At 39.7% G+C, this 12,217-nt stretch overlaps 1 protein-coding gene across 16 annotated transcripts in view; it reads left to right on the top strand.

Moving 5' to 3' along the window:
* The window catches only part of RABGAP1L (RAB GTPase activating protein 1 like), a 682,857-nt gene that overhangs the window by 640,884 nt on the left and 29,756 nt on the right, over positions 1-12,217 (top strand). For 14 of the 16 annotated variants that reach the window (XM_073804143.1, XM_073804149.1, XM_073804154.1 and 11 more), the window contains one exon: positions 10,290-10,382. In XM_073804143.1, coding sequence (XP_073660244.1) covers positions 10,290-10,382 — 93 coding nt within the window. Of the gene's footprint in view, positions 1-10,289; positions 10,383-10,569; positions 10,880-12,217 lie in introns of those variants that run through there. The other 2 variants (XM_073804170.1, XM_019952078.2) reach the window with 1 other exon arrangement.

Here is a 12,217-nt window from a genome sequence, read left to right as displayed (position 1 = left end):
ACTTGGGTGAAAAAAAAAGAACCCATCTTGGGCTTCCCTGGTGGCGCAGTGGTTGAGAGTCCGCCTGCCGATGCAGGGGACGCGGGTTCGTGCCCCGGTCCGGGAAGATCCCACATGCCGCGGAGCGGCTGGGCCCGTGAGCCGTGGCCGCTGAGCCTGCGCGTCCGGAGCCTGTGCTCCGCAACGGGAGAGGCCACAGCAGTGAGAGGCCCGTGTACTGAAAAAAAAAAAAAAAAAAAAAGAACCCATCTTTTTTTTGTACAAATCAGTACATGAAGCAGGCGCAACAGAAAGAAATAAATATGAGAAACAATACGCAGAGAAGGGCATTCTCAATGAAGCTGTAGGCCTCAAAAAATGTTCCATCTAAGCTCTGACTGATTCCAGTACCTTAAGGTAATTTGCTTTTAAGCTGTAAATCTCCTGGATTGTTTATGCCTCAATACTTTTTTCAGAAGCCTGGGAGAGAAGGAAAATATATCATTTCAATCTGCCCCCTCTTGAGACTTTATGGAATTTTAAGCAGGCTTCTCCCAGAGTTAAACTCCTGGTTCAATCACCTTAGGGTCTATTTGACCTTCCCTTTTTTGTTCCAGTTCGCCCAGAAAGTTCAGGGAGGAGGTGTATATATTTCTGAGCTCCTGCTTTATGCCAGGTAAGACAGCAGATATCCTAGGTTCATCATCTCCCAGTCAGGTGTTAAAATAAAGTATCTGTATCATCTTGCAGTTGATTTGCTCAGTTAGTTGCAGCAGGTGACTGATGAGGCTTAGCAAGGTCTTGGGTTTGAGAGCTCTGTGTGCTGGGTGGATGACAGGCATGTAACATACTGCAATTAAGGCTTTACCTTTGGTGTCAAAAAGGCCTGTTGGGTCAGTCATTACCGTGGTCCCTGTGCATGTCACTTAATCTTTCTCAGTGTACTCAATTTATTGAATGGGCATAGTAAACCCAGTTCAACTTCGTAAGGCTTAAGTAATATAAAATATGTTAAGTGTTTAGCCCAGTGCCATGGCATGCTGTATGCTCTTAATAAAAGGAGATGGACGTGGTAGTTGTTATTTGTGTTACACCCCCATTTTAAACAGTAAATAATTGAAGCTCTGATTAAGAGGTTTATTGCATGATATTTTATTTTATTATTTTTTTTTATTTTTTGGCCCTGCCACGCGGCTTTTGGGATGTTAGTTCCCTGACCTTCGGCATTGAGAGTGCAGATTCCTAACCTGTGGACCACCAGGGAAGTCCCCTGATTAAGAGGTTTAAATGAATTGCTTCTATAATTACATATCTAGTATTTGACAGAGCAAGATTTCAAGTATAAACTAAGCCTGTTTAACCCCTAAATCACCCTACGTATAATATTGAGAAGTAACTCTATTGTTTAAATAATTGTTCTTGAAGCGTATGGGTTTTCCCTTATTTAAAACTTGATTTTGTCCTTATATCCAAACTGCTTATATAATAGATTCTTGAAATATTTTAGAACATTAAAAATATCAGTTTTTCCTGAGATTCTTCCTAATCTTAACAAATTTATTCTCTCCTAAAGTTTGTTTAATAATTGGTTGTTTGAAACTCAGGATGGGTATTCCCTTAGAAACCGATGATTATGTTCTCAGGCCAGTTCATAAAAGCCTCTCTAGCCTGTCTGTCACTCTTCCCTTTCCAGCATTTGTTGTTTTCATCCAGTGGTTTTCAAATGGACAGTGTATTGCCTGAGGAGCAGGCAATTTATAAAAATAGAGGTGCCTGACCATACCTCAGACCTTTTGAATTAGAATCTTGAGGTGAACGTGCTGGATCCGTCCCAGCAGGAGCAATAGCAGGCTTGAAATCCTGAGACAGGACAGAGTATGATGCGTCAAAGGAACTGAAAGAAGTCCAGTGTGGCTGGAGTAAAGACTGGTTGTCTCTAAACTCTTTTGATCGTGCATTCCTGTCAGTGAAAGGAATTTAAGCATATATCTCCAGTATATGAATATTCATTTAAAAGTAAATTATGTACATGTACTTTGATAAAATAGGCACAAGTATAGACATTTTTAAAAGTTGAGGTTAGGGGCTTCCCTGGTGGCGCAGTGGTTGAGAGTCTGCCTGCTGATGCAGGGGACAAGGATTCGTGCCCTGGTCCGGGAAGATCCCACATGCCGCGGAGCGACTGTGCCCGTGAGCCATGGCCGCTGGGCCTGCGCGTCCGGAGCCTGTGCTCCGCAACGGGAGAGGCCACAACAGTGAGAGGCCCGCGTACCGCAAAAAAAAAAAAAAAAAAGTTGAGGTTGAAAAAAAGAAGTAGAACTGAAATTTTTAATAATTGCCTTTTGCCTTTTCCATGTTTTGGATCCTTTTATGTACCCCTTGGGATGGGTGAACCCCACTTTTGTGAAATACAGGCATAGAAAGTGAGGGAGAGAGATAGATAGAGACCAGATCCTATAGCACCAGCAGAACTATGTCAAGTATTTTTCTCTTTATCCTAAGCACAAGAGGCAATTGAAAAATTTAGGAAAGGGAATGACATCAGATTTGCATCCTGAAAAAAAAGTTGACTACCTTTGGGAGTAGAGCAAGCATGGACACAGGGAGACCAGCTTGGAGGTTATTGCAGTGATGACAGGTGATTATGACTTGAACTAGGGCAGTGCCAGTGAGGTTCAAAAGAAGAAGACATGCTAGAGATATATTTGGAGGTATACACTATAGAATCTAGTGACTTACTTCATGATCACTGATGGGGGGAGAGGTCAAAGTGACTGCTGGGTTTCTGGCTTGAGCATCTGGATGAAGATGAACCATGGAAGAGTAAGTTTGGGGGTAGGGAGTGGGTTGTGTCTCCAGGTTGAAAATAATCTCAAATGTGAAACATCCAAAAGATAATATGAAATTTGCAGTTGAATTATGTAGGTTGAGCTCAGTAGAAGTCTTGGGCTGGGAACTGTAAATTTAGGGGTTGTCAAAACATAGATAATAAAGAAATTACTCTACCTCCAGATATTGTTTATTGATAGGAAAGCTCTAGAGCAGAAGTGCCAAGGAGTTCCATAAAAATAGCATACGAGATAAGATTTATAGGCCTGGAGATGAGAAATGAACAGATAAGCAGTTTCTATAAAATGCAAGTGTCTCTTAAAGTTGCTACAGCATTGGGACCAGACAGCTTATATTACAACATGGTAAAGAAAGTAGAAATCAATATTTCAGAAGCTTTCATAGATACTTTGATGAGCACACTACATTGAGGAGTGAGCCGTGAATGCCGGAAAGTGACTCACTTCATACAATTATTCATGAATGAGGACAGGAACCTGTCACAGGTGTGTGCACCATTAGGCTTGAGTAATTGGGGAAACTGAGCATGTCCAATGAAATGAAAGGAAGTGCGGCACTGTGGACTAATGTGTGGATTCAGGAAAAGAATGCCTAGTAATTTGATGTCTATAAGGCTTGGGAGTTATGTTAGAGTTACAGCAAGAGATAAATACTTTTCTTGTTCTCACTCCCTTAAGCCATTGTATTCCTTAAGTATTGGAATATCACTAATATTGCCAGAGGCTCAGTGTCGTGTGAAATGGGTGAAAGGGGGTCAAAAGGTACAAACTTTAAATAAATAAGTCATGGGGATGTAATGTACCGCATGGTGACTATAGTTAATAATACTGTATTGCATATTTGAAAGTTACTAAGAGAGTAGATCCTAAAAGTTCTCATCACAAGACAAAAAATATGTAACAATGGAGATGGATGTTAACTAGACTGACTGGTGATCATTTTGCAATATATACGAACATCAAATCATTAGGTTGTACATCTGAAACTGATATAATGTCATAAGTCAGTTATACCTCAATAAAAAAGAACACAATGAATCATCATTTATAGGCTTTTATGTTCTCTGAAGGTTTTTCCCCCAGTACCCTGGGGTAAAATCAACTCTGTTCCCCTCCTCCTAATGCTAAAAGCTCTAAAAGAGTCAGAATAGCTTCTTTTGCTGAATACCATGCAGAGGGTTAAGTGAAGCCTATAAGGACATGCTCCCTCTTCTTAGATGTCTTCTCCTTTTGATTTCTTCCTATCTATTTCATTCCAAGTCCTTTGGGCTTCTGCAAACTGACTTAGAATTTTCGGTTTCCACTGATCCACCTTCTGTCCACAGATCTTGGTAGGTCTTCACGGAAGTGACTCTGAATTAAAAACTCTCAGCCTGGGCTTCCCTGGTGGCACAGTGGTTAAGAACCCGCCTGCCAATGCAGGGGACACAGGTTCGAGCCCTGGTCCGGGAAGATCCCACATGCTGCGGAGCAACTGGGCCCACACACCATGACTACTGAGCCTGCACTCTAGAGCCCGCGAGCCACAACTACTGAGCCCGTGTGCCACAACTACTGAAGCCCGCGCACCTAGAGCCTGTGCTCCGCAACCAGAGAAGCCACTGCAATGAGAAGCCCACGCACCACAACAGAGTAGCCCCTGCTCGACACAACTAGGGGAAGCCCACACACAGCAATGAAGACCCAACACGGCCAAAAAAACCCCAAAACTCTCAGCCTGCGCCTCTACCCCCCATCACCAAGAAATGTGGAACTATGCTACTTATCTATTTTTTCTCTGTCCAGTGATTAATATATTAAATTGGGATCATTGTTGTTTATCCTAAGAAATTATCTGAAGTAAGAGCAGTATGTAATGGTTAATACCTTCGTCCTGTTCATTTTTTAGGCACTCAGACCTCTGACCATCAGGAAAATATTGACTAGATTTTATCAGCCTTTTTCAAAACTTGTGATTTACTTTGCCAGCGTTTGCATCTATCACTAAATATTTTTATGTTGTTTATTTCTGAAATAGAGAAGCAGATTCATCAAGCCCTGAAATAGCTCTTACAAGTGACTGGCCCCCTGTCAAAATTTAGCACAGGGAAATACAGCATTATTTAATCAGGCAAGGGAGTCTACATGAACCAGTCATAATGAAAATCCTCCCCCACTGAGGTGCTCCCCTCCACCCCAACACATTTCCTCTTGATCCCCCTTGTACCTTTTATGAACATCTGCTATTGCACTTATAAAACTATATATGGTAATTAGACACATAATCGGCACTGTGTCTAGACTGTCAACTTCTTGAGGAGCTTTGCCTTAAACATCTGGTCGCAGGCAGTAGATCCAGGTGGTTGAAGAGGGCAGATTCTGGAGGTAGACTGCCTGGATCCCATTTCTGACTCTCTTTATTTACCAGCTGTGTATGGTCTTGGGCAAGTTATCTTTCTTCAGTTTTCTTATTTGTAAAATCCAAATAATACTTCACAGAGTTGTTGATAGGCTTAAATATAGACTTCTCTAAATTATAGCTTTAAAACTGTTAGGAAATTCTTTGACGTGGAGGCATTTCATGTTTTTCTTAATGCCGATTACTGCTGATCAAAAGCAGAGCGTCCCTTGTGAATGCAGTGCTGAAAACGTCGCATGCTGGCCAGGCCTCGTTTGTCTTCATTGATAATTTTTTTTTTTTTTTTTAAGAAGAGGGTTTCTCTTTATTTTTTTAATTAGTTTGGTTTTAGTTTTGGCTGTGTTGGGTCTTCGCTGCTGTGCGCGGGCTTTCTCTGGTTGCAGCGAGTGGAGACTACTCTCTGTTGCAGTGCACAGGCTTCTCATTGTCGTGGCTTCTCTTGTTGTGGAGCATGGGCTCTAGGCGCGCAGGCTTCAGTAGTTGTGGCACATGGGCTCAGTAGTTGTGGCTTGTGGGCTCTTGAGCGCAGGTTCAGTAGTTGTGGCGCATGGGCTTAGTTGCTCCATGGCACGCGGGATCTTCCCGGACCAGGGCTCGAACCCGTGTCCCTTGCATTGGCAGGCAGATTCTTAACCACTGCGCCACCAGGGCAGTCCTTCATTGATAATTTTTAGCACAGTGGTTTTTAGTATGAATTCCACTTCCCAAGCATCTACCCTTCATACCTTCCATCCCCCGATGCCCTCCCCTTTCTGTTTGGAAAGGTGTGTGTGAGTCCTAGGTGTCACAATGACTTGAGGGCGTGACTGACATCTAATAGGTGATATGTCAAATGGGCCTGGGATGCTAGAGGCTCAGAAATGGGAAGTGGGGTCTAACACAACCAAAAATTATTCCACCCGAAACGCCAGAAGTTCCCCCACCTTGAGAAACACTAGCGGCTCCTAGATTCTTTTCTCTAGTTAAATTCAAAACCAACTTTTCACAAAATTGAAATACTATTTTCATAAGATCAGCATATGCCAACAATCATTCCATATATACTGCAGAGTTTAGATCAGGTTGAAAATCTCCACACATGTGTTCTGCTACATTGTGTCATTTCCCTCTTTTCTCTGTTTAAATTTTCCTTAAGTTACTATAATCGGTGTATTCCAAATTTGTGACTTAAGGGTTCTATTACTCCATTAATTACTACCCCAAATTTAAGATTTATTGTTTTAAGGCACCTGAACTCCTTAAATGTATAAAAATCACATTTGATAAGCAGGAAACCTAACCAAATACATATACATAAGAGAAGTATGTTTTATTAGAAATAACTAATGCACATGAAATTCAAGTATTTATAAGGAGTATTCAAAATAACGTAATAAAAGTAAAAAATATGAAATAAAGTAATTCAGGTGGATATGGTTACTGAGGTAAAGATTATTAAGACAAATTCATGTAAAATTAATTGGTATACTTATATGTATATATATTTATTCTATCAGAGTCCTATAAAAACAGGAAATACGTGCTTTAAATGAAAAGAAGAGAGAGAGCATGGGAAACGAAGAATGTTGAGCATACGTTAGTCACCCCTTATCTGTGGTTTCGCTTTCCGAGGTTTCAGTTACCCTCAGTCAACTGCAGTCCGAAAATATTAAATGGAAAATTCCAGAAGTGAACAATTCATAAGTTTTAAATTTTGAGCAGTCCTGAGTAGGGTTATGAGATCTTACGCTATCCTACCCCAGTTCGCCCAGGATGGGAATCATTCCTTTGTCCATCGTATCCACTCTGTGTACACTACCTGCCCAGGAGTCACTTAGCCACCCCAGTTATCAGATCAACTGTCGTGGTATCACAGTGCTTGTGTTCAAGTAACCCTTTTATTACAGCATGTTATCTATATTATTATTAGTTATTGTTAATCTCTTACTGTGCCTAATTTATAAATTAAACTATCATAGGTATGTGTGTATGTATAGGAAAAAATAGAGTATATGTAGGGCTTGGTGCTATCTGCAGTTTCAGACATCCCCTGTGGATGAGAGGGAACTACTGTATTCTTATTCAGTCTTCCCCTCCTACATCTTCAACTGAGGCCTGCATGATTAACCTTTAGAAAGAGTAATGCAAATTAGTAATTACAGTCATCCCTTGGCATCCACAGGGAATTGGTTCCAGGACCCCCCGCAAATACCAAACTCCACGGATACTTAAGTCCCTTATATATTGCATAGTATTTGCATATAACCTACGCAGATCCTCCCCTATTTTGTTTTGTTTTGTTTTGTTTTGGCCACGCTGCAAGGCATGTGGGGTCTTAGTTCCTTGACCAAGGATCTAGCCATGTCCCCTGCAGTGGAAGCTCAGAGTCCTAACCACTAGACCACCAGGGAAGTCCCCTCTTCCCTATACATCTCATTCTTCAAGTACACACTTACATTAAATTTATTTAATTTAAGGGGAGAGATACCTATACTGCTCTTGAGATAGTAGGTTGTTTAAATTCTAATCATTCTTAATGACTTCATGTTTTTTTAATTAAAACTACATACTAAAGAGGTTTTTAAAATTCCTTTCTTTGATAAGAAAAAATTCAAGCTCAATATTATATTACCTAAAATAAAATCAATTTTGTCCTGAAATATAGTTTTGAAAACTGTAACAGTCTGTTTTCTTTATCTCATAAACCACGGGAGTTTCATATCAGCTCTCCTTCCTCCTCCACCTTTTTTCCCCTTTTACTTTGTGCCAATCACAGGTGGATGCTCAATATCACCCCACAGCACAAGATAAATAAGCTTGGAAGGTTTCCTAGCAACATATTGTTCTGGGAACCTGCTCTGTTTCCCTGAACAAGATGAAGCCAAACATCCTAGAATCTCAGCCAGATGGGAAAGGATTAGCTTATTGAGGGGCGTTTCATGCTTTTTTTTAAAAATTTCACTTTGAAATGAACCGCTTAACATAACAAGATTGACTTTTAAAAGGACACTCTTTTACATATTAAAAAAAAAAACCTCAGTAATAGTTCTAATTTAAAAAATACAGTTTTAGAAGAAATTCTCTAGAGACAAGCTTGTAACGTGTAATTCACTTATTGGTGAATGGATCCATTTTAGAACTATGTGGAAAATACTTCCACATAAGACTGATGTTCAGCCTGATACCCAGTGGTGCCAGTATTCAGCTACAAAAATATTAACATATTGTACTTCCTTCTCATTTTGTGGTAAGTGGCTGCTGGAGTAGGCTCCCTCCTCACAATGCCTCTACACAAATCCTCTCACTTCTCCCTTGACCCCTCCTTCTAGAGATCCGCAGGAAACCCCTGTCACTGCTTAAAACTCTGGGACTTCTTCCCTTTTCTCCTCAGCTCCAGGGCTACTTCAGTGCCAGTGATTTGCCACTTGGTCTTGAGAGTCTGGTTTTGGTTTTCAGAGTATATGATTAATACAGAGAAAAGAAAACTAGAGGAAATTGCCCCTCTCAAAGTCAAGAAAAATAATGTGGTTGCTGTTTTGTTAGCACACGATCATGTATATTTTCCTTGTTGTTTATCGATGATCTTGAGGCCACGCAGTTGGCAGGTGGTGTTTTTCTTTCTCTTGCACTCTCGTTGGTCACAGCATACTGTTAAAGGTCTCTGGAGATGGAGTAGTAAAGGGTTAGAGTTTCTCATGCCAATATTCAGCAGTGGTTTTGCAATTCAGTGACATGCTGGAAAATGTTCTTTCTTCTAGTCTCATTGGGTAGGCGGTCCCCCCATCAGCCAGGTGAATACTGTCATCATGTGGTAATTGAATGATTTACACTACCTGACAGGTTTGGACTGTGTGCAACTTCCCAGTTGTGGTGAGAAGCAGATAATTCCAGTACTCACAGCGTTCCTGGATGGGAAGAACAAAGTAATTAGAATAAGCTGGGGGATGACACCTGGTGTCTTTGCATTTTATTTAACAAATTCTGTGGCCAGATTTAAGAGAATTGAAACTGTCCTCATCCTGGAAAACCATAAGATAATTTTATTTTCATTGGTGCTTTCCATTCTCTCTTGCTCTCTCTCTCTCACACACTTAACATGTTTTCTAAATACCATGTTTTGAAGTCGACAAGAAACAATCTGTTGAGGGCCTCCTAGGGGCCAATTACATTGGTAGGCATCATGTTGGATGCTGAGGGGCCTCAATACATGGTCCTTGCCTTCACTGAGTCCCCAGTAATTAGCCAAATAATGCGCTTATCTTTTAAAAAATTTTGATAAATTTATTCTTCATTTCAAGTCATTTACGTTAGGACCTAAACGTTAAGGAAAGATTTTGATGTCTAAAGGAATTATATAATTTTGATTGTCCAAGAAAAGCCTAAGAGTAGACTTAGTCTGTTATGTATAACATGTAATAGATTAAAATGGATTAATTTTTTGAATATTCTCTGAAAACATGGTTTTAAAAAATTCAATGAACCAGGCATTATTTTAGATACTTCGTCATTTAATTCTCCTGACAACCATTATGAAATAGAAATTTGCCTACCAATTTTAGAATCTGTTTTCTCTCTGATATATTATTAGCTCCATTAAAATTTTTTTGTGTTGCTCAATATTTTATTTTTATAAAATAATAATTCTCACTTTTAACATGTTGGGAGAGTGAATTTTACTTAAAGAAAGTTAGTTAACAGAATTAACACCACTGTTAAATACATTAACAAGAAAAAGTGATGCTATATCAGCAATGTTGTAGAACAGACTACAGCGCATTTTGGTAAATAAAGTTTTATTGGAACACGGCCATGCTCATTTGTTTGTTTATTACCCATGGCAGCTTTTGTGCAGTAACAACAGTGGAATTGTGACCTAGATTGTGTGGCCCGCAAAGCCTAAAATATATGTTGTCTGGACCTTTACAGAAAAAGTTTGCAGACCCTGTTCTAGAATCTAGATTTTCCCCCCACATTGAGTCCGGTGCACTCCTTTACAATGCCAGAGACTTCATTGGGAAACACATCAGAAAATGGTTTCCTAAATGATCTCCTTGACTAACATGCTTGTCCTCTAATCCCTGCAGGTACCGACCAAGAAGCTAAAGAAATATGAGAAAGAATATCAGGCAATGCGAGAGAGTCAGCTGCAGCAGGAAGACCCAATGGATAGATACAAGGTATGGGAGACAGGGGTCGCCTGTCAGAGCCAAGTGCCTTCTTTCCCCTAAAGTAGCAGCTGTGGAAAGTTTGTTCCCTCTGTTCCTTCTTGGTTGATGTAGACTCTCTGACCATGCTCAATGTCCAGGTATGTTTTCATCTCAGGAGACTCCTGAGTGGCCAACCATAATATTTCTTTTCTTTCAGTTTGTATATTTGTAGGTAACTTCACCTGTTGCATTTATACTGGGAGTCTTCATAAGAAGCTGAGAGAAAGAGAGGGAAAAAGAAAGAGAGAAAGTGGCTATCGACTACTTTCAAAAATGAGAAAAAAGGAAAATGGCAAAGTACGGTTTTAGCTGTGCACAGTCACATCCACAAAGACTTTTAGAAGGCGAACTGCTCCAAGACTGGCACAAGAATGTATCAGACTTACCTCTGTCTGTAGCCAATGTTCAAAATACAAACTCACTCAAAAGGAAAAATAAAAACCACAAAGCTATATTGAGCACAGTCATGGTGTTTGTTGCAACATTTATTTCCACAAACAAATTTATGAGTAACAGTGACATTTCATTACAGTATGCAGTTCAAGAATCAAGATGATTTCAGTTTAATATCTTAGTTAATTGTAGTATTTAAAAAAATGGGGGCCAATCATAAAGATCTCCTCAATGGTAATTAGCAACAGCGTTTCCATGAAACAATATTGGGGAAGTACTGATTTCAAACTTATTTTTTTTCCAACTGAAATATTCGTGTCTCTCTTCAACATGTTTTAATTCTTCAGATTCCTACAGATACAGAATTATTCCCTCCCTCTCCACATCAGTACATTAGGACAAGAGAGTATTGTATTCATACATTGAGCACCAGCAATGCAAAAAGTACTGCAATGACATTATTAATTAAACCACCCACTGTGGGATGACTTCTGCTTGTATAACTAGAGTTGCCTCCATGTGGTCAGAGAGCTGGACACGGGCAGCTGCAGTTACACAGTATATCTTGTCTCCGTTGCTGAATTGAATAGCATTGGAGGTTCACATAGGGGAATGGTGGAAGGAGTGTATGGATTTTGTAGTCCATACAAAAACCTGAGTTAAAAACCTGAATTTCTGAAAAAGACAGAATTTGGAGTCCCAGTTGGGGGTTTTAATCCCTATGCCGTTGTTCAGCAGCTTGGACTAATTATTGAGCCTCTTCCTCATCTGTAAAACATATAGTATACACATTTCCTTGAAAGATTGTTGTGAGGATGAGGGATGTTATATGTTAAGTACCCAGCACATAGTTGGTGTTCAATAAATGGTTGTGATTAGCCTTATTAGGTCCACTGCCTCTAATTACCCAATTATTACTAGAATAATATCACCTTATTTGTGTCTGCTCCACCAGTCCCTTCATTATCTTTCTCCTATTTCTCTCAAGTATTGCTACCAGTAATCTAACATCAGTGTGTTACTGCCCTTGTTTATAAAACCAGCTGATAATAAAATCCCACATATTGCTGTGGCAGATAACTATTACCATATAAGGTGCTCATAGATAAAGTTGGAAGTTAATTTCCACCCCTCAATAAAACCAGTTTTAATGCAGCTTATGTAGCATGCTGCTTTAGAAAGGCTTGAAGTAGTAATTATAAAATATTATTAAGGATCCAAAGTGAACCTCTCCTACTGCTTGCATCATTCTAATTTTCTTATTGCTGCCATTGTTATGAGTAAAACCTAGGAAGGATACTTCAAAATAGAAGAGAGGGAAATGAAAGACTAAAGTGGTGTATTTAAAATCAGCCTGGAACTGAACTTATTTCTTATATCCTTTTTGTGTCAAAGCAGCTATGTATAAATAA

Source organism: Tursiops truncatus, chromosome 1 (assembly GCF_011762595.2).
Source record: "Tursiops truncatus isolate mTurTru1 chromosome 1, mTurTru1.mat.Y, whole genome shotgun sequence".
Taxonomy (NCBI): Eukaryota; Metazoa; Chordata; class Mammalia; order Artiodactyla; family Delphinidae; genus Tursiops; species Tursiops truncatus.
The sequence above is the reverse complement of the archived record's forward strand: the minus strand, read 5'-3'. Positions and strand labels throughout refer to the sequence as shown.